At 39.1% G+C, this 23340-nt stretch overlaps 1 protein-coding gene across 1 annotated transcript in view; it reads left to right on the top strand.

Moving 5' to 3' along the window:
• The window catches only part of LOC103798301 (ADAMTS-like protein 1), a gene marked incomplete at both ends in the record, with an annotated part of 53337 nt that overhangs the window by 10261 nt on the left and 19736 nt on the right, over positions 1–23340 (top strand). Inside the window, 4 exons of the mRNA XM_009070553.1 lie at positions 6699–6810; positions 7307–7445; positions 18326–18376; positions 22379–22583. Of these exons, the coding sequence (XP_009068801.1) occupies positions 6699–6810; positions 7307–7445; positions 18326–18376; positions 22379–22583 (507 nt within the window). The remainder of the gene's footprint in view (positions 1–6698; positions 6811–7306; positions 7446–18325; positions 18377–22378; positions 22584–23340) is intronic.

Here is a 23340-nt window from a genome sequence, read left to right as displayed (position 1 = left end):
CTTTCCCTGTGTTTTCAGCCATAGTTGGTTCATGTAAGTAGGCTGAATGTGATCATACATGCTTTGCATTTCTGTGCTCTTCAAAGAGTACGTAATTTGAAACTACTGGGTAGATGCTGTTTGGATCTGGAGATGTGTTACCAGTAATCTTAAATACTTATTTAAAATACTGCTGATCTAAAATATACTGTCAGGTTTTGAGGCAAAAGAGAGAGTTTCTTAGACATGTTATTTTCTATCTGTCTGACAAATTGTAATTTTTCCTTTTCTTTTTCCAAAACTTTTGTGTGAATTCCCTAGGTGTATCTACCTCAAAAAATCAGTTTTAAATGCTGGCAAGTCGTGGTGCCATTATTTTTCATTATTTTAGCAATTTTGTGGAGGGGGGGTGTGTGAAGCATTGCCTGTCTAATTCCTTAATTTTATTTTCATACAGTACACATTCCTGTTTTTCACATTGATTTCTTAGGTATTGCCATTATTAAATTGAGGTTAATGAATATTCTGCAGTGAGGTTTAAGATGGTTTACTCAAAGGTGAATTCTCTTACCCTGGGACCTATATGACCAGGGTGTAATGGGTGGAATCCACAGCAGAGATGCAGTAGGTCTGGTTTTGGTGTATTTGGTGTTGCCTTTGATCCTGTGAAATTACTTTGCTCTTCTCATTTGAGAAATTTGTGCATTTGTTGCACTTACAAGTGGATTCTGCACAGATTATTTAATAACTGCCATAACTGATACTTCAGGGTCCATCACTGCCAAGTATCCTAGCCAATCTATTGCATCAATTTTCTCTTTTGTTCTTCCTTTGGGGAGAATAATAGAATTAAATAAAAGATTTGAACCTTCTAGCTTTCTGTTTCAGGTTTGTGAGAGAATTAATCTAAAGGCTTTTTAACAGTCATCCTTATCACCTAAAGGAACACAGTTTAATCCAAGACTGGGACATGGTGAGACATGTAAAGCATGTAAATAGGTGATAATGTAATTTCACAATGATTTCTCTGGCTGATTTGAATTGAGAAACAACAGATGCAGCTGACTTCTATAGGAAAGACAACCCCAAACCCAAGCTGATCCAACACAAGGTGATCACAATCAGAGGACATGAATGCAGAAGTGGACACTAGACATGTTTCCCAGAGCTCAAAGGCAGAGCTTCTTTCAGCATTCCAAGGGAATTAAAAAGCAAACTCAGATAAGTTATGGTGTAGTCCTGTGTTAGACCATATGCTTGAAACCATTCAACATCTCTCATGACTTACATTTTTTGTACTTTTTAAGTTATTTTAAACAAGCTCGTAAAGTTATTTCCCCATGACAATGTCTGACTCCTGTTTCTGCTTCATGAACAAATTATTAACACCAACAAATCTCTTGCACTTCCTCCTTCTTTTTCAGTGTAAGGTATCACTACATACAATAAGTGGTATTGAAACATTCTAGGTAAAGAAAGTAACATTGCTTTTACTGACATGAAAAGTACAAAATTGCATATACTAGATGAGTATAGTTCTCCACACCTTCATCTCCAGTGTCTTTGTATGATACTTAGATGACTTTAGCATTTAATTTCTCATCAACATCAACCTGATGATTTAGGATTTGGAAGTCGCAGAAAGCATTTGTAATAATAATGTGGAAAAAAAATCACTTAGAACTAATCTAATAGTTTATCCTGGAAAAAAGGAGGCTCAGGAGAGACATTATAGCTCTCTACATCTACCAAAAAGGAGTTTGTAGCAAGATGGGAGTCTATCTGTTTTTCCAGGCAACTCAGAGAATCATAGAATCATCAAGGTTGGAAGAGACCTTTAAGATGATCAAGTCCAACTGTTAACTTGGCACTCCACTGTGACCCCTATACCCTAAACCATATCTTCCAGTCTCAGGTCCAGGCACCTCTTTAACACTTCCAGGAATTGTGACTCCACCGCTTCCCTGGGCAACCTATTCCTGTGCCTGAACACGTTAACAGTGAAAATTTTTTCCTAACATCTAATCTGACTCTCTCCTGTCTCAGCTTATCACCACTCCCTCTAGTCCTCTCACTGCAGGCATAGCAGAAGAGACCATCCCCCACCTCTCTACAAACCCCTGTCACGTAGTTGGAGAGAGCCATGAGGCCACCCCTGTGCTGCCTCTTCTCAAGGCTAAACAAACCAAATTTCCTCAGCTGTTCCTCATACAACATGTTTCTAAGCCTTTTATGAGCCTCATTGCCCTTTGCTGGACTCGCTCCAGTGTCTCAATGCCCTTTGTAAAGTGAAGGCCCCAAAACTGAGCACAGTACTAAAGGTATGACCTCACCAATGCCAAGTACAGGGGGATGATCACTTCCCTAGTCCTGCTGGTCACATTATTCTTGATATAGGCCAATATAGCATTGGGCTTCTTGGCCACCTGTGCACAATGTTAGCTCATGTTGAGCCACTGTCCACCAGCACTCCAAAGTCCCTTTCTGATGAACAACTCTTGAACCACTCCTCCCTCAGCCTGTAGCGCTGCATGGGGTTGTTGTGTCCCATCTGCAGGACCAGCACTGAGCCTTATTGAATCTCATGCAGTTGTCCTCAGCCCATTGATCAAGTTGATCCAGGTCTTACCGTAGATCTTTCTTACCCTCAAGCAGATCAACACTCTCACCCAACTTTGTGTCGTCTGCAAATTTACTGAGGGGGCACTCAATCCTCATGTCCAGATGTTAAACAGGACTGGCTCCAATATTGAGCCGTGGGGAACACCATGAGACACCTGCTGCCAATTGGATTTAACTCTATTCGCCACAAGTTGCTGGGCCCAGCATTCCAGCCAGTTTTTTACCTATCAAAGAATCCACCCATCAAAGCCATGAGCAGCCAGTTTTTCTAGAAGTGTGCTGTGGGAGGCAGTGTCAAATGCTTTACTGAAGTTCAGATAGACCATATCTACAGTCTTCCCATCATCTTCTATGTTGGTCATTTTGTCATAGAATGAGTTCAGATGACAGAACTCATGACAGGACAAGAGGAAATGGCCTCAAGCTGCACCAGATCCCCTTCACTGAGAGAGTGGCCAGACATTGGAACAGGCTGCCCAGGGAGGTGATGGAGTCATCATCCCTCGAAGTGTTCAAGAAATGACTGGATGTAGCACTTAGTTGACATGGAGGTGTTTGGTCAAAGGTTGGACTCAATGAACTTGGACATCTTTTGCAGCCTTAATGATTCTATGATTCGGTGATTCAATGGTATGAAATAATAATTCCCTTTCTCTGTCCCCAGCTTGGGACACACACACAAAAACACGAAAGAAATGATGTCTTTCCTCCTCCCCCAACACACATGGTTCCACAAAATGAGAACATCTTATGGAATACCCTTTTTGTGGCTTAACTGTACAAATAACACTAATAATTACTTGGACATGACTGCTGATTATAAACTGCTGACTAAATTTCATAACTGGCCAAGTAAACTTAGTGAAGTTTTGTAGACCAGGCTGCATGTTCTTCGGTGAACAGAAACAAACTGTTCAGTCATATGCTGCCAAAATCAAGCAAGCAAGGGTTGGGCTTTGTGGAACTTCCCTTGTTTGTTTTTATGTGAATCGAATTTTGGAGCTATAGGAAAAACAACAAAATACAAAGATGAAGGCAGATGTTGCAGTCACAGGTCACAGGACAGATCAGAATAATTCAAAAAGATTACACTCCTTTCGTGCTCAATTTTGATTACGTTGTTTTCATTCTGTGGATATTTCCCAACCCAATGCTGCATTTTACCAGCTCCAAACTTCACCTAAGCAACATCTTGTGCCTCTATTGCACCATACCAGGCAGTCATTTGCAAAATCAATTTAAAAATACAGGGTACGAGTGATTTTTTTTCCCAAGGTCTTTCTAAGGAAAAAATATACCTCTGTTGCCCATGACTGTAGGCTTGACTAGATATTTTGAGGACTCTGTATGTTGATATGGTCTTGGGTCTTACAAAGTGGTAAGGGCTGCTCTGATGTTAGGTTATCCAAATTCCCCTGAAATATAAAGGAAGTCGAGGATGATCTCTAGGGAGCTGCAATGCACAAATGCAGTGCTAAGAGCTCATCAAGATCTCTTTTTTCTTTTTTCCTTCTGCTATTAGTAATTTTGACAGAATTTTATTTGCAAATATAATGATCAATTGCCATTTTTTCCAGTTCAGTTACCAAAGGATGCAAAACTCACTGTTAGTTAGAGGGCTAACTAAAAGATTGTCAAGTGATGACCAGCTTTGGAAGCTTTAGCATTTCTCATAGCTATCAGGATGTTGCAAATACTGAAAGGGTAAAAAGTTTCACCATACTACAGAGCTGACTATTTCAATGTGTGGAAGTTGGCCCTGTGCAGCCACTCCAAGACATTTCCCACAGCATTTAGCTATCAAGTCTTGCTCTGAGTTTTGCAGGACTCAAGTAGCCACTAGTGTTTTCTCTTGGATAAAGATCTTAGCTTTAACAAACTGTCAAACAAAATCAAATCAATCTTTCTCTGTGGAATCACCATCTATTGTTCCTGTTCTGCTTACAGTACTCCTTAAAAATAAACTGTTATGTATCTACTTCTTTCAGTTGCTTGTTTTGAATGATTTTAGCTTATGGCTGTGGCTCATTGTAATTCTTTCCCACCTGTATTGTGATAATGATTGTATGAGTGACCTCCACATTAGGATGGCAGAGATGTACATCTGTCTTTTCTCTGTGTGAAAACAGACAGATAATCTGCAGACACACAGGAATAGTCTGCAGAGAGAGAGGAACTATTCTGTCTTCCTGATTTATTTTTTTTATGTGAACTCATTTTTTCCTCCCCTTCATCATATAGTAGGCTCAGTGTGAGCTCTTGATCTGTTCTTCATGATTCACTACAGGCTATACTGCTGAGTAGATCATCTGAGTTTAAAAATCACTGATGATCCTTAAAAAACTGAGTAGGAGCAGAATTCTCCTCAGTGAATGCCTTTTCTGCACATTCAGATCAGAGACCTCTCCAACTGGCTTCCAGCACAACAGAACATTTTTCCCAGGAGTGATTGAGGCTTTCATGAGCACAGAAAGACCCTTCCAAAGTGTGTAATTAATGCACTATCCCACACAAGGAATTAGATGTACTGTTTCTGACACACAGACTCAAACAACATTAATCTGTGCAGAAAGAATCCCATTTGCTGAAGCAGTTGTATTGCTACAGCTGGGTTTTTTCCTTTTGGGAATTTACATCACTGTTTAATTAGAAAAGTGCCGCCTTAGTCTCAGTGGACCAGATCTCCACATTTTGCTCCACTCCTTCTCTTCAAGATACACGTCGATTTGTAATCATGTTTCTGCCCATCTTCAGGGGATAACAAAACAAACAACCCAAATTACACAGTTAATCTCAATTTGTCATATTTTTGCTTCTGTTTCATAGACTACTCTTTGACAGTGCTTCTTGGTGTTTGGAAAGAAACAAAAGGAAAGGCAGGCTGGAAAAGCAGTGTTTCTAAAACTGAGAAACTTGGTTGAAACATGAGGGCAAAAAAACCAGGAGGTAGTGGTGAAATACTTTAGGCTGTCTGAAAAGAGAGCAGGGAGGATTGCTCCTGAAAGCAGCAGTACTAACTTGGAGAAGGATCCATCTTTTCTGGTTGTGATTTGGTAGTTTTCTCTACTGTGATAGCATCATGCCACTAATGTGGAAATGCCCAAGCAACATCGATACTCTATGCCCTGGGACAAATAATCAATCTGGAGAGGGTGTTAGTAGCAACATTTTTGTTCTTCTCTTACAAGCTGTTCATGCAAAGGCTTAGAGGCAAGGACAAGGGGTTCCCAGCATAGATTTTGAAGTCCTCATAACTGGATTAATCAGCACAGACATCAATCGTGAAGGATTTTGTTCTGGGCCAGGTGGAAGTGGTGTTGCTTTAGCCGTAAGAAGCTCTCTTCTTATTGGACTCCTTGAACTCAAAACTCTTGTTTATGTTGGAAATCCATTCAGTACACAAAATAGTGGGAGCATACTAGCTTTTTAACCTCAGGTGTCTTAAAAGTTGGCAGTACTTGTAGGCTCTAAACAGCATGCACTCAGGTCCACTCAAAAGTCCATGCTTATGACTGAAAGGAGCATTTTTACAAGCAAAATGAAGAAAGAAGGAGGACAGACTTATGATACAAAAGAAGAATGAAAGAAAGATCTCACCTCAAAAACAAAAGAATAATAAATTAAAATTTTATCCTATTTATATGTTTTTCACAGCACAGCTTCCCATTTTTCACTCTGTACTATCTAATATATTATACCTGGTATTAGAAGTTTTTTGGGGAAATATTAAAGATCTAAAACCCATGTCCATGTGCAAGGGACAGTCGGTAGTGATAGGTGATTTACTGTTGAAGTAAGGATTACTCCATGTTCTCTGTCCCCATAAAATAATTCAGTAGCACTAACCATGCATTTACCATGCATTCATTATTTCAGAATGGTCACTGATTATGCCCAAAGTTAATTTGACTGTGTTTTGCAACCAAGATTTTGCCACCAATCTGTGCTTTGGTTTGTGTATTTCATTTTCTTATCGCAAAGTATCTCTGGTATTTCATGTAACACTGAGGTGCCTCAAATCTGTGAGATGCAAGTGGCAGAATAGTTCTTCCCAGTATTCATGTCAGGTTCAATCTTCAATGTTACCTCTTTTTTAGATCCGTTATGCTGGTGCTTCTGACAGTTCAGTTCAGTTCATCTTCTATCAGCCTATCATTCACCGATGGAGGGAAACTGATTTTTTCCCTTGTTCAGCATCCTGTGGAGGAGGTAATGAATTACCACTGTATTTGAGAAACAGTCGTTTGCATACAGGACCTGTCCCAAATGCTGCTGGGAGTTTTGGACCTTTAAAATGGACAAAATCTGAAAATGAAAGTAGTTACAACTAAATGAAGGAAGGGATTTAGCAATGCAGTAGTAGCTTGTAGTTTTTTAGCATCATGCCAGAGTCTGTTGATAAAGTACGTTTTGATATCCGTATGTCTGCCTTTAATGCTACAGCTGTCAGACAAAAAGGCTGATGGGATTTGGGCCTGCTTTGGAACTACAAGATGTCTCACATTTGTCCCTACCCATAGCAGCAGGTTTATCCTCTATGCTGAAACTGAGGGCATGAGTCTTAGCAATCAAGAAACCTCAGCCTTTGTTTTTTCCCTTTTTGTTCTAGGCTTCTGAATTTTTGTTTGACCATACTTAGACGCATTTCACAGATAGACAGGAAGAGTATCCTATCTCATATTACTTATTCCACTGTGTATTGCAGGTTATCAACTGACATCTGCTGAGTGTTTTGATCTGAGAAGCAACCGGGTAGTAGCAGATCAATACTGCCACTATTATCCTGAAAATATCAAGCCAAAGCCAAAACTTCAAGAGTGTAATCTGGATCCTTGTCCTGCAAGGTCAGTCAGCTTTAATTTTAAAAAAGACTGAGCTCTAAAGAAGTAAAATAAAGTTGAGAATATTCTCGTGCTATTGCTCATTTATCCTACTTAATTCAACCTCTTTCTCATCTGAGAATGTACTGTGTAGAAAAAAATACTTCTGTTTAGCACCTCCACATTGCAAGGACTGATTTGAAATGGTTGTTTCTTCCCCTCAGTATATGTTTTGCCTCATTAATCCTTATAAAGTATGAGAAAGCAAGTTGCCTATGATACCATCCCCATGATCAACACATATCTCTTTTAAGAGTTAGTGAGATGGAAACAATTCTTTTGCAGTAAAAATGTTGTTTGAAAATTACTCTCACCAAAATTAGAGGAATAATTTTTATGGTTTGTTGTTGGCTTGTTTGTTTGGGTTTTTTCTAGTTTCTATCCTTAATAAAATCTTCCTTGCAGTTATGACAGCCTTTAAGTATGTCATCTGGGAATTTGTTCTAATTATCAATACCCTTTGGCCCTGCACAGAAGTCTCCTCTCTGTTCCCGCACAGATTCGCAGAATGGGTTATGTTGCAAGGGACAACAGTGGGTCATCATCGACTCCAACCTCCCTGCTGAAGCAGGGTCAATCTAGAGCACATGGCACAGAATTGCATCCAGGCAGTTCTTTAATACCTCTATTGAGGCAGACTGCACGACGTCTCTGGCAATGTGGTCCCATGAGCAGTCACCCACACACTAAAGAAGTTCTTCCTCATATTCAGGTAGAACTTCTTGTGCATTCTTCCTCAGAAGACTAGTAGTTAAAGTAGTAAGTTCAGATAGTCAGATTTCCTATGTATAAGAAAAGGAAGAAAATCACAAAAAGGATCAATCCTTTGTTGCACTGATTCCTCTGAACTTCAGTGGAAGTCCATCTACAGCTGCTCATAAGCTGCAAGCATTTATTTGTGTTATCTAAATATTTTGGTACTCCTGTGGCTTTGCTAAGAAATGGTTAAGCACAGCCCAGCAGGCATGACAAGAATGCCCTACAGCCATTTTCTCACCTGCTCATTTCCCTCTAGACTTTTGATAAAGTGAGTTCAAGCAAGTGCCACCTGAAAAGTTGCTATGTCACTTCAGATTGCTGGAGATTGCCATAGAAAAATGTCCTAGCCAGGAGAGGATGCTTTAGTGACCTATGGGACTATGCATCCTGGCTGAGGATGGTTGCTCCCCAAACCAGCTTTAGAGTAGCTAGGCATTACCAAAGCAGAACAAATCACTCCAAGCCCAAAATAGTTTTTAGCTCTTTTAAAAAGTTTTCATTGAAGTTCACTGGCTTTTCATAACTGGAGTTAACCCTGGAATTGCATTTTCCGGGAAGACACATTTACCCAGAGTGTATGGCAGTTTATATTCCTTTCCACTAGTAAACACATTTTAAATGGTAATTCTGTTTGCAAATAATTAAAAGCCAGACTTATTCTCATACAGTTCTAAATTTGAAGGGAAAACCTCCCAGAATTAAAAATATTCAAATTCCAAAATCTAGCACTATCTCAGCTGTATTGTACAATCTTTGAGTTGCACACTATGTCATGGATATATTAAGGCTATAATATTAAGAATGGAATTTCACTGGGGCTTTGTGGAAAGTATTTCAAGTTGAGCATGTATTTAGAAGTGATTTTTTCAACTTAGAGATTGCTTTCCCAAAATGCAACAAGACCATTTTTTTCTTTTAGCAATATTCTGTCAGGTTTATTATCTGGTTTCACTTGTCCTAGTACTTTTCACTAAAATACATAGGTTACTTAAATATTTTAACAGTTGCGACGAGAGACCTTACTATAATAAAGTTCTTGCTTTTTTTTCCTCAGTGATTTTCTCAGATTGAAAACTTTTCTTTGAATTCTCCTTTGAATTGTTTGAGACAAATGTCAGTAAAGACCAGGTATGATCAGGTAAAAGACCTAAAAACAAATTGTTCAGAAAAAGGATTGTTGAAAGGTGTGAATCAATATGGAACCTATCTTTAGATTCACCTCTCTCAGTACCAATGGGAAAGTAATTTCATGTAGATGCTTTATTTTTATTTGTTTTAAATTCTAAGCAGTTGTGTTTTAAAAGTGTAGTTCTGAGTCAGATGAGTAATTTGCCTCTGGAATTTGTACTATGGATGTTTTCCATGCTTTTCCCAATAATTTTAAATTACGTACTCTCAAATGGTAAGACAGACGACGGCACAGTATAAGGGAGGAAAGAGAGAAAAAAAATAGCAGCTGGGCAGATGTCAGGAAGCAATTTTTGTTTTATATAAGACATAACTAGGCAAAGTTGTTGATATAAAGACCCTTAGGGCAGGGAGAGTCATTTAGGAGCGCAGCTATGCCGTCCCAGGCTACAGGCTGAAACAGAGAGGAATTGGCTTTTTGGAAACATCTTCACAGAATGCCAAATTGCAAATGATTATTTTCAAAAGTGCCTTTGTAAATAATTCAGAAATCAACAATTGAGAGAGAAAACCAGAGGAAATCTGTGGTAAATTCTGAATTTCCAATGCTTTCTTACAGTCAGGAAGAGGGGAGGTGGGGCAGAACAACGAGGTCAGAAGCGTGAGTGAGGAGAGCCTCTTGGGTCTGCATTGTCTCTGCTGTGTGGGAGCCACTCTGCTCCTCCAGTACGAAATGAGGATGTTAATTTTTCCTGGCACACTCAGTTCCAGTGAGGCATATCTGATTAGTGTTTGCTGACTGTTCCTATGGTGTGTAAATGAATGCCACTGAAAATAATCATGGAAGACCACAGTGGCACTGATACAGCAACTGAGAGGGGTTACTGTAGGAGGGCTTACATTAAAACTCTCAACAAAGTGTAGGCTGAAAGAAAAGTTTAAATGGATACCAGGAGTACTGTGTGGGTCTGCAACTAGTTGCCTCTTTAGGCTTAGTGCGTAGAAGTATTTTGCTTTATTGTGCTTGTCATGGCAGTAATTAGCAGTATTGCTGGCATCGTGAGTAGCAAAGAAAGTTTAGGCTGAATGAACATGGAAAATAAAACTAATTTTCTTTCTTCAAACCCATTTTCTCACATACTCTGAGGAGGAGAAGTATGTGGAAAGTTACTTATCAAACATGTATAATTTATACATACTCCTTTTCCTGATCAAGGTGGTTTGTCCACCTAAGTAAGACTGGTAATGAGTGTCTTGCAGGATAGATGACATGTCATGACACCAAGTGCCTTTTCATCCCCACATAGTATCCAGCATCTCATCTCATGCCTTACTAATACAAGAAGAAAAGGTCTGTTTATTTACAGTCCATTAAGATTTTACAGTGATCTGCCCTTGACAGGCAAATATATGTCTATATGTATAATATCTACTCATGTAAATAGCACCCAGTCCAATCTAGTCCACTCCACATTTTTTGTGGCAAAATCCTACGTTAACATTTCACATATGTAATGAATTGCAACTCTTTTAACTATCCAAGACTTCACAGATTGAAGGGTTTAGGGAAGGTTGTTTTAGCTATTGTCAGTATCCTCCTGCTGGTATCCTTTAATGAAAGGGAATTGAGTGGTTTTTTTCTGCTTAGACAAAAAGTTTATTTAGATTTGACTTAACTGGGTGTGCTGAACACTTACTTAGGACAACTTCGAGGAACTATAAATTGAAGATATAATTTATTTCATAATTCAAAGGCATTCATCCAAGAAGCAATTTTTACAAATGCGAAAAAGGCTGTTGCCCCACTCATCACTCACTCACCAGGATACACTCAGCACTATTTCTAGATTTCATCTTCAGCTATTAGATGGCATTCCCAGCTGTGCTGTTCTGCATTTTTACCAATCTCCCCTATTTTTTGCCTGCCGCTGATAAATGTTAATGTGACTGTTTCTGAGTCACAAAAGCTCTACTTGTGCTTTCACCAGGAGATTTCAATGGTGTATAAAGATTTCTAAAGGCTTCTTCAGCAAAGATTCTAACTTCATAAAGCAATTGTTTGAAAAATTTCATGTTAACAAGCCTCAAGCATGTACAGTTCTTTTTAACACTTTAACCCCTGGGTTTTGCCTAAAGCATTATCTGTAAGCCTACCACTAGAAATAATGTTGGGACCTGTGGAAAGGTTTGGAAAAAAATCTCTAGTTCAAGCAGGACTTTCAGTACTCGGAGACCTGAAGGAACTCTCAGATATCCACAGTTTACGGAATCCTCCAGCAAAATTTCAAACTCCTCTTCCTACTCATCAAAGCTTTTCATTTGGAATTCTCATTTGGCTATCCATATGGGGTGGTGGCAGAGGTAGGCATAAACTAAAAGAAATATAAATTTAAATAAAACTGTATTCTTTAGTTGTTAATTTTCAGCTAATCTAACAAGAGCACTGAAGTACAAGTAAAAGCATACAAAAGGCACCAGGACGTTAGGGCCAGAGTGATCTTGAGTAGTCAGAAGTCCTTAATATATTTGGTGATGTGAAAGAATATACGATTTCCTGGGTGACAGTGCAAGATGTGTGCATGACAACTTGTATATATTTCCTTTAAAAGGAAGTAGTAATGAGTAAATATGCATGATTAAAAGTGTAACGTAGAGTATCCTCTTAATCAGTAACAGAGCTCTCCTTACTTCATTTCAAATTGGCAGCTGAAACAGGAAATAGCCAAATGCGTACTTTTTTTGCTTGTCATCAATGTCTCTCAAGGTATTATATTAGATAACAATTATAACCAAGTATGACAGCCGTTCAGTGTTCCTATTTTCACTGCATTCTTTCTGGAAGATGAACAAAACTGGAGTGCTGGTATGTTCTTGAAATGATGGGCTGCACTTCCTGATTTACAGAGAAGCAGCCATAGAGCTGCAGTGATGAGGGAGTGGTCTGAGACACAATGACTCATTTATTGTCGTTGACCTCGACTGGGACACATGAAAGATATAAACTTTATTTTAAATATTCTTTCACATAAAATATCCCACAGTCACCACCAATGCTCAACTTTTTGTCAACATCGCAGCTTTTTGCATGGCTGTGGAACACTAGTCATGACTATGCCCTTTCCTGTTCCATGCCTGAGGAAAATGGTCATTTCTGTTGATATGCATTTTTACTAAAGTTCTTATTTTGTCACTGAGGGGGAGACAAAACCTTTCTGCCTTGGAGTGCCCTCTGAACCTTGGTTGCCTCTAATTGCTGGGTCTGTTCTCAATTTCCCAATCACATGCCTGTGAATGATCCTAATTACAGAAAGAGATAGCCATTCCAGGGGAAGACAAGTCATTTAGCCAACAAAGCAGAAGGGACAACATAGCTTTTCCACCAGTTGAAGTTGCGTGTGCTGGAAAAGTGATACTGGTTTAACCAAGGAGTATGCTGCCTGCAGATGTGACAGCACAGTCAACAGATATCATAGAATCAGCCAGGTTGGAGGTCAGTCAGCCCAATTGTATATTTATGAAGGGTGATTGTTGAACAGTTCAGAAGTTAACAAGGAAATACTAAGGCGGCTGGAGAAGAGAACTAAAGTGATATATTTTGCACGAAAAAAGGGAGGCGTGTCATTTAGAAGACCAAGCACAATTCAGAGCGGCAGGAAAGGAAGCACTGCATAAATTTTCAAGGCTGATTTGGCAACGGTGATACATTTGAGTAGAAATAGCAGTACTTACATCTCCAGAAGCAGGAGTTGTAGATGGAGAAGGAGCTGACAGCAGTGAGTCATAATCAGGGTCACCGAGTTCAAGAGCAGGATAAAGCTAAGAAGCAATTTTCTTTCTCAAGACAAATAGCTGAAGCCATGAATTTTTGGGCAGGGTAAAAGGCATTTAAACTAAGCTAGGAAATTTTTCTGAATTGTTTTGTCAGAACAGGCAGGGAGGGTGGGCAGGAGGTATTTGTCAAGGTATTAAAAGATGTGAATAGCAGCGAAAATTCAGGTCTAAGGAGACAGTTCATATTAAAGAAAGACAGAAAGAAAGGCAGAAAGGAAATGCCAGGATACATCAGATAATGAACTGTAAAGTGAGAAAGTAGGTCACATAGTACTATGTGTGTCAAATAAAGCTGTCTGCCCAATATGAAGTTACATGAAAATGACTCTCTTTAAGTCCAAGAAGAGACCAGAACTGCAGCAAATGGTAAGATGGTCATTTACAGTGATTTTCACTGGATATTCAGCTGTTAACATTTAGAAGTGGAAAATATCAGCTCATTTTCACCTTTGTATCAAGCACTGCTCATCCAAACCACCATAAAATATTAAACTGAATAAAAAAGGGAGGATGTTTAGAAGCATTACAGTTATGCTACAGGAAGGAAGTACTTTTTCTGCTTTCAACTAATAACACCTATTTCAAGGACTTTGAGGAAATTAGTTTTTAGCAGCACATAGCAATGATAATTAAACCGTGTGTTGCTTATAATTTGAAATCTCTGCACTATAAACAAGTCATTTTTTATAATGGTGTGACATTGTTGTGCTGAACAGACATGCTGTTTAAAGTGAGAGAATTTTCTGGAAGCTGACACAGAAGGATAGCTTTCTCACCAGTCCTCTTTTTTTTAAATTTTTTTTAAGCATCCACTGGCACTCCATTTAAAAATGTTTAGGTAGGGGGCATCGGCTCTTACCAATCTCTAATGTACTAAGACCGTATAAAAGGATATATAAGAACATATAAAAGGATATATAAATACAAAGTACAAGGTAGTTCTTCAAGTTTCACATTGACAGAATATAACCTGATAAAATGATCAGAACACTATCTATACCTCAGAATTAAGCACAGTGGTCCAGAAACCAGGAATGTAACTCATACTGGTAGTGTAATAGAGAATTACAATACTCACTGCCTTCAAAAGTAGGCATTCAGAAAGCAATGTTGTCTGTAGCTGTGGTGTTACTGTACATATCATCTACCCCAGCTCTGAATGACAATAGTAATAGTTTACAGAGTAAAACATGGGAAGCAATAACAGAAACCATCTCTTTGAGAGCCTTGATAGCTGTTTCTCAACATAGAAAGTGTTCCTGTAGCACAAAGAGATGTATCACAGTGTGGCATCTTCAGAAAATAATGAAGTGCATTCTCACACACCACCTAGGTGTCAAGATTTGTAGTGTCGAAGTGGAGTCTTTTCTGCTAGCTTGCTGACTGTCCAGTGACAATTATGGCTCCCACAGAGATGCTGCTTTGGATGCTAAACTGTTGTCTTTCGTGGGGAATTTTTTCATGTCTTCCCAGTGTTTTCTTTTACTTAATGAATAAGCTGTCCACAGCCAACTTAAACTGCTTCATTTGATTATTATTTGCTGATTACTTTTAATATCTTAAATATTATCTAGACCATTGCTTAGATGGCACAGTCCCTGCCATACAGATGATCTACTGTCAGGCCTCACAGACTTCAGTGAAGGCTTAAATCATTGCTGTGAGAGTCCCTACTGGGAAAAAGGTAGCAGGGTCAGCCACCTGGAAATACAGCCAGCCCTGCAGCTGCAGCACTATGAGTAGGACACCCTCAGAAACACAGAGCCCTCAGCAGAAGTTAAGGCTGTGAGTTGGGGATGTGTGAGTGCCCTGCAGAAGCTGGGTGCTGGCAGCAGGATGCAGGACACCAGCACAGGAGTGGCAGGTGCCCCTACCCACTCCCAGCCTCAGCACCTTGTCCCCATGCAGAGTCATATGATGCTGAGGCATCTGTCCTTTCTCTCTGCTGGCTTCTCTCCCAGTTCAAGCACCCATGCCCCTGCTTGGCTCAGCAGGTTTCCAGCCTGAGACATGTCCTCACACAGGAGAGGGAGTCATCAGGGAGGTACAGGAGAAAGGCATTTGCACTGTGTTGTTAGGAGGTAGCTTAGGGAGGAGAAGGGGCAACTGGGTAAGAGGATGCCAAATAGGACTTTCAAGGAATGCAGCTGTAGGCACTCATCCCAGGGGAAACCTGAATGGTTGCAGAGATGCCAGACCTGGTTGTGGCACTCCCACCTTTGATCCAGCTGGATAGGCGCTTTGGGAGAGCAACTGTGCTGAGCCTGCCCGCACTCTGGAGGAAAGCAAAGCAATCTGTAGAGTATATGACAGAACTTGCTGGTCTGAAAGGCATGAGGCATTTCAGATGTATGAGACACAACAGCTCTTCAAAATAATTTGCTTCATGCTGCTCCTGCCAAAACTCTAGTTGTTTTGTGAATGAGTCCTGTTAGCTACTCGCGCTTGTCTCAGTGAAGGAATTATTGTTTTTTCTGTTCATTTAGCCCACTATCCCCTTTGCATTGACTGAGTAAGGTACAGTAAACATAGCCCATATAGTAGATCTCTCCTATCTTTTTTATAGGATTATGATGGACTGATAGATTCCTGGAATTTAAACCACTTTGCCAAGTCAAAAAGTATAGGGTTCACCAAAGTAATCTCTCAGATATTTTTTTTAAATTGTTCGCTGAGTTTTGGTGTTGATTTTTTTATGCAACATATACAAGAAAACCCACACAAGACTAGCTAGAAAAGATGCAGTTGTCATTAAAGGTACTGTGATCATCTGCTCTTCTATTGTATCTTCAAGCCAATCTTTTTTAATAGTCATAAATTAAGCCATTGTGTATTATTGTGGGGGTCTTTTTCCTCACTGTGACAATGGGTCTTACATTGCTCTGGGTCATTATCTTGCAGTTACAGAATGAGAGCCTTTGGCAGCCCCTCACACATGCACAAGGACACTGTGGAGTGCTATACATTTGCAGAAATGCAATTTATGTATGCAAAATTCTTTGAGGGTCAAACCTTTCCAATTACAATATTAATCTAGTGCTTTGTACATGTTATTTAATCTTCATAACAGTGTTTGGATGTGGCATGGTTATTTCCATCGGAATGGTCTTGGACATTATGCATTCTAAAGCATGTAGATATGGAAAGAAAACATTTTTCACTGCAATGAGTGAGAAATGTTTTGAAATCTGTTTCCTTCTTAGGCAGTAGATGCTTTTATAGTATAATTATTTCATTTTTGACCTTGGTATATTAATGTTTTTTCCAACCGCTCCTCAGCAAGCTGATGAGCTGAAAAGAGCAAAAAGCTTCAGAGTGAAACTGCAGCAGCACTGATAGAAGAGCCAGGAAAACAGCAGAGATTCCCAAAATCAGGGGCAAAGAAAACCTCAGAAAAAGTTCCCTTCCATCTTCTTGTTATACTAGCACACAAGTCCTCAAACTTCTCCAAGCATTTACACATCAAGCTAAGTGTGAAAAGACCTTTTCATTGACTGCACTCTAAATGACCCATTTGCCTTTTCCAGAGTTTCCTAGTGCCAGAACTAACTCTCCTAATTTTTTAGAGTTTTGTGGAGACTGGCAGCTCTCTGAAGATACAAATATGCACACTCATGCAGAGGGCTTCCGTGACTGCAGAGGCTGCTAATTTTAGAAGGAACTGACTAGTCCTCATCACAGATTTCCAGAGCTCCCGCACTCCAGCTGGAAAATTCCAGCATGCTGCCCTGCTGCTGACTCCTTGCTGTGAAAACACAATGGGATCCATTCTTCTCTCCTGGACAAGATAGGACTGGAAGGAGAATAGACCCCTTCAGTCTTAGCCTGACAAGTCTGCTTTGAATGTTTACTGCATTTTTCAGTGTATTGTGTTGAGAATGGAGAATGCTTTCTCCCTTCCCCTTCCTTTGCTCCTTCCCCCTTGCAGAAATCCATAGCAGCATACCTAGCACCTCTCATCTGTATAGGGCTCCCAAAACCCACCTTTATGCTTTTCATTCCGTTTCATCTCTCCATAACTTGGGTAGGGACATGCTTTTTATTTTAATGCAAGTGGCATTCACTCTTTGATGGTTCTGCCCACTTGCGCCAACCAAATCCCCATGTTGCACAGTAGCTTTGATGTGACTGATAAATAAGCTGCTCTGGGATCATCTGTTTGATGTTAATAGATATGCTTCATAATTGGGAGACAACATGGTCTGAGTTACCCTGAGTCAGAATCTATAAAAAATGGAGACTTCTGTTCATCAAAAATGAAATTCCAAACTAGGAGCTCAGTGAGAACCTGCAGTTGCCAACAAGACAAGTGACATCTGTCTCACACATAACTGGCATGATAATGTTTCAGATAATTGCTAATTTTTATCTACACTACTGCCTGCTATGACCTTTAGATGTTACATTATTTAGATATCATATCAATACATTACAGAAAAGCAAGAAACTGGTCCTGGCAACACTGAAAGCAAACAACAAAACCCAACTTGATGTGTTAATCTCTCACGCTCCTTTCCCCCCAAAAAATTAAAAATATAAAACTAAAGAGGCAGGTCTGGACCAATCTAGAGTGGAGACAAAAATTCTAGATTTGAATTCATGTACTGCAATTCCCCAGATTTTTAACCCTGGCTCCACTAAAAGCAGAGGTTTTATCTGAGGGGCAGAAACAACCATATTACAGTTTTAAAAAGGATTCGATCCAGAGTTCTGTGAAAGGAGATGATCCTCTACTGTTTTCAGTGACTTTGTGCCAAAGGTCCAAGAAAATATTAAACATAGAAATATTTTTAATGTTACATAGCAACACCATAAATCTAAATAATATTTGGATCACTTGTGGCAATGGATCACTTCTCTGTTAAACAGTAATATAAAAATAAAGTGGTAATCAATGATTTATTATTATTTGATCAACTCAGAAGCAGTAGGATGGGAGCATAAGTTTTGTTTTTAATGTGATGACAACTTAAGTAAAATATCTTGGTGCATAATATTGTAATACAAAAACTCGTGTACTGTAATACAATATTGTAATACGAAAAAGTTTTACAATGTAATCATTTAGTGTTTATTTTATTATGTGTACCTTCTACTCAGAGGGTTGGCATTATTGTTCCTAACAGTGATGGATACAAGCAGATCATGCCCTATGACCTCTACCATCCCCTTCCTCGGTACGTAAAACAGTCAACCAGATGCTAGGATTAACCAATACATTTTCATATTTTTTTCTCCTCTCTGCAGTTCTGCTTTGCTCTCAAACTAAGTTAATAGATGCTGCTTTTTTTTCTTGCTCTGAACTCCTGTAGATTAACCTGGAGATGTTCAAGTGCTAACCTGTTGTGGTAAATTCTATTGATGCAGGACTGAAGTGATATTCCAGCCAAAATAGAAATGACAGTGTGCAGTCCCTTTCTTACTCTCATTCCTCAACCCCCACCTTCACTTTTCTCACACCGTTCCTTTTTCTTCCTTTTTTTATCCTCTCTAAACAGGACTGTAAACTGTGGCTTTGTAGTAAACCATAAGACTTTCTCCTTTCCCATGATGCTGCTTCTTGCATGCTTAGAAATTGTTAGACTTTTGGTTTTGAAAGCATTAGTGTTGTGTTCTGAGCCTACAAACCCTTGCTAATGCTTTCTGCAGGGACATTAACTCAATGGCTTTCCTAAGAAATTAGGGATCGGGGCAAGAATAGGATCAGGGCCTCTTTTGTATTATTAGTTGTTTCACAGTTAAAATGTCTTTAATGTAAGACTTCAGATTATCTTGGAAAGAATTAGATGAGTAATTGTTGTTAAAGCTGTGAATAAGAGTGGTGATGATAAAAATGTTTGATAGTTGAAGGCTAACAACATTTAGGTTTTGAAATATTACCTGGACATGCAATAATATAGTTCTGTGTTTCCTTTTTCACTAATTTATTGTGTCATGGAGTATGAAATCACAGAAAGAACCCTCTAGGCAACTTGCTAGTCTCATCCTTGTGAGAAAACTACGTTCCTCAATGTTGAGGCCTAATGCAGAAAGCTTTCAGCATCAGTGTGCAAATGCATTGTATTCACACTCTGCAGAGTCTCCAGCCAAATCAAGGACCCACCACAAATTCTGAATGAGAAGACAAGAAGCAGAGCAACTTATTAGCCAAGCATTGTGGCTGCCATTCCTGTTCACACCCTTCCTCAGTTATCAGTCATTAGGATTAGGTTTATCTCTTCCTCGCTGTGTTTATGGTTTTGTACACACAGTCATTATCACCAAGTATCTGTGAGATACACTTATGATATATCTCTGCATCTAATTCCTTTATTCATTTTGGAAAACATTTTTCTCTGTTCTTTATCTTAAAAAACACCCACATACATACCTCAGAAGTTAAACCTCTGTTAGTAAGGAATATAGAAACTAAAATATTAGTACAGGGTTTAACACTCTAGCTTTGAATAAAACAGATTTTATTTCAATTGTCTACAAAGGGCATGAACATTGAAAAAAGATGGAAAATGATTTTATATTAGTGGATGATTCAGCAGTACAGAGGGACCGTATTTAAGGAAAAAGCATCCTGAGCTGGCAGCTAGACAGAGGCTTTTTTACTGCTGAAGAAAATCCAAAATAAAGGATCAAAATGCCCTGAGGTATTTGGCTTTCAGTAACACTGAAAGGAAAAAAAAAGATATAGTTCCCTGAAAATGATCAAAAGACTGAGACTGTTTCTCAAGCTGCTCTGGATTATGGTCTCACTCCATCACCGTCCCTTTACATCCACTCTCTCAGCCTCACTATTCTCCTTTGAACCCCCCCTCTCTTCAACTGCTCAGGCCCTAATTGTTAGTTGGGTCCTCTGCCCCTCTTTTTCCCTCTGCTGTTTTGCTGTTGCTTCCCCTTCTCCCCTGTCCCCCACTCCCACATGTGCTCCTTTGAACCCACAGGCCGGGCTCAGGTCTTCCTCCCTCACCCATAGCTTTATGTCTCTTCTCCAACCCTCAGAGGCAGCTGAAACTCAACAGACCATGAGACAGGGCCAAATCATAGGTATTAAAATGTCTTTCCTCTGAAAAATCAACCAAATCTTAAAAAAACCAAACCAAACCAAAAATCCCAACCAAACCAGAGAGACCCTGGTTTGGTTGCACTACCAGTCTGAGACTGGCATCTAATACTAGGGACATAGGAGAGCGACAAACATCTCAAAAGTGGAGAGCAAATCTTGGCAAGGATTCCCTTCTGCAACTTCCTAGCCTTGCATTTAATTTCAGAAAGGGAAAGGTATGATTTAAGGGATGCAATGCTATTTTTAATGCACCTTCAATTCTCTTCACAAATTCTCAGCCAGTCTTGCACTCTTCATACCTCAAAAGGAGCTGTGACACATGCTGTAAGAACTGTGCAACAGCTCTTAAAGTTCATTAAACTTTAAGTTTAAAGTCATTAAAGTTCTTATACTTCATTTTCCTATCTTACATTCTTATAAAACCTGAGGACCAAACTGTCTGCCTAGACTTAAGCTGCTTGGTATTGCTAAGGTTGCCTGAGGCATCTGAAAAGACTTCAGAGAATTCTCTGGTGCCATTGCTGTTTATGGCTGGGAAAAGATGTCTCAGGCTGGTTGCAGCAATTTTTGCTGTTTGCTAGCTTTAGTTTGAGGTCTGTTCATTTAGGTTTGTGGTAGAGAAAAACCTTATCTGTATCCTGGGAAGCTCATTCAGCAGAGCTACAGGTAACACATTTAAGCAAAAGTATTGCTAAAATTGCACCTTTCTGACATACGTGGCTTAAGATGAGCACACAATGATAGCTACAGCATGGTGTAAAAATGGTTTCACCACTCCTAGTGATAAGTCAAAATTAATCAGTGGCTTTACCATTCATAAGCAGCTATTAATATAAGCCATTTCATATTGAATTTTATAGCACTAGCAGCCACTAGCCAAGTGTGGGTAGTGCTAGGTGTACTGAACCAGATGAAAAGAATATGGGTTGATATGATAGAAAATCGGAGAGAAAGAGAAGCATTTTTCATATTGCTCAACAATCTTGGGGATACTGTGATTGATACTTACCTAAAATGTTTCCTATGCTTTAAGTGGTAGAAAAAAATTCTCACCTTTCACTGTTTTTACTTCTTTTCTAAATGAGGAAACAGGCAAGGTGTTTTCCACAAAAACACTTTTTTAAAGTAAGAAAAATAAATTTTATGACCAAAATCATTGTTTCAAACAGCATTTCTACCGTCTGTATCAAAAGGACATATGTCTTTGGGAAAAAAAAGAAAATATTTTGTGAAATATTTCCAGGTAGGCCAAATATACATACTGATGTACCATCAACCATGCACAGGATGGTACAGAAATAGCTACAGGATCATGAGAATGGTCCCACATCCAATCTGTGACAATGGCTTCAGTATAAGAAAGGCAATACCAGACTATTTTGTGTGGACAGACATGTACACATCTAAAGCAAGACATACCTATTTTATATGCTTCACTAATAAAGGACTATTCTCATAGGTATGCATAGCTTTTCAGAACATACCCATTGTTATGTGGATTTGTCATGACATTCTCAAATGGCACTTGTAGAGACAAGATGATTTTGCAGTTCATCTGACTGCCTTAATTGTAAGGAAAGAAGGTTTATCCATCAGAGGACATGTATCTTACCTGTACAGTCACATCTTCTTTCTGGTACTTTCCTCCCATCTTTTTTTAATTCCTCGACTTAGTTGCTTCCCTGGGAAAAAAACACTGCAGTTTCCCTTTATGTTCTTGAAAAAGGGGCATCAGCTTCAGAGCACACTGAGTTTCCAGTAATTTGTGATAAAGATTCCTTGGAATATGACAAATTTTGAAGATATGATAATACCATAAATGGAAAAAAAAAAGGAACTAAGTTAAATGTATAAAAATATTTAGATTTTTCCCTGGTAGTAATAACTGGGCTAGTGTGAGAGAGGAGATTTTTTATTACTTATGTGTGGTTGATGACACCAGCCATGAGTGTGCTTTGCTGCTATGGACACTTATGAAAATAGATATATGATTAAGGTTTTACTGACACTGATCAGATAAAAACCACCCCAAACTTTGCAGATAGTAGTTTATGCATTTTTAGGGTGCAAGTGGGAGTGGAAACAAGGGTTACTTATTCTGATGCCTCTCTGCTTTTCCCAGATGGGAAAGTACACCCTGGACTGCCTGCTCCTCATCCTGTGGAGGAGGCATTCAAAGCCGCAGCGTCTCGTGTGTGGAGGAAGACATTCAGGGACATATCAGCCCTGTGGATGAATGGAAATGCATGTATACTCCAAAGATGCCTGTTGTCCAACCTTGCAATATATTTGACTGCCCAAAGTGGCTTGCCCAGGAATGGTCTCCGGTAATCAACTTAGCTTTGGTAGTTTTGCCTTTGCCACATTAGGAATGTATCTTAAATTATAGTTTATTGAATTTGTGGAAGTAGGAACACTCACTGCTTTCTTTCCTTATTACCAACACCTCTGTTTTAAACTATGCTATTTGTCTAACTGCAAAGTAAACAGTCAGGGAAAAATGTATTAATAAGATTAACATGAGTAAGGAGAATGATTGAAAAATAAATCAGGTCTGAGATGTTAATTTGTGACCTTCTACTATTAGTAGATTGGGAACATAAATTAAATGCATGAAACAAAACCAATAAGCATGTAATGCTATATCTTTATTTCAGCCATGGAATAAAGACCATGATTTGCTGAGAAATTTCCAGAAATACATAAAGCTGTAAATTACTCTGCTCTTTGAAAATTTTTTTTGTTAGTTGCCTGTTCCTGACTTGCCTTTCCTTTTGTAGGAAAGCAATTGTCTTTGAAATTACCTCCTGCAAAAGTAGTAAAGTTCTTTAACTTTGTACTTAGACACTTATCTTGAATGTGGTTTCTCACCACCCCAGTTTCTGAGCAAGTAAAACAGACTTTAGAAGCTAAGCAGGCTCACCTGTGGGTGAGGTGTTTTTGACTTATTGCAAAGTGTTTGTTGAAATTTTTTTCAGATGAAAGCTTCTGTCCAGAAGCGAAGTAATATTGGTAGTATTCACAGCACTCCACACTGGTTGGTAGTTTTGATCCTCTCTGGTGCAACCAGTTCTGAAACAGTCC

Source organism: Acanthisitta chloris, unplaced genomic scaffold, assembly GCF_000695815.1.
Source record: "Acanthisitta chloris isolate BGI_N310 unplaced genomic scaffold, ASM69581v1 scaffold15692, whole genome shotgun sequence".
NCBI classification, from domain to species: Eukaryota; Metazoa; Chordata; class Aves; order Passeriformes; family Acanthisittidae; genus Acanthisitta; species Acanthisitta chloris.
This window is presented reverse-complemented; position numbering and strand designations above follow the sequence as displayed.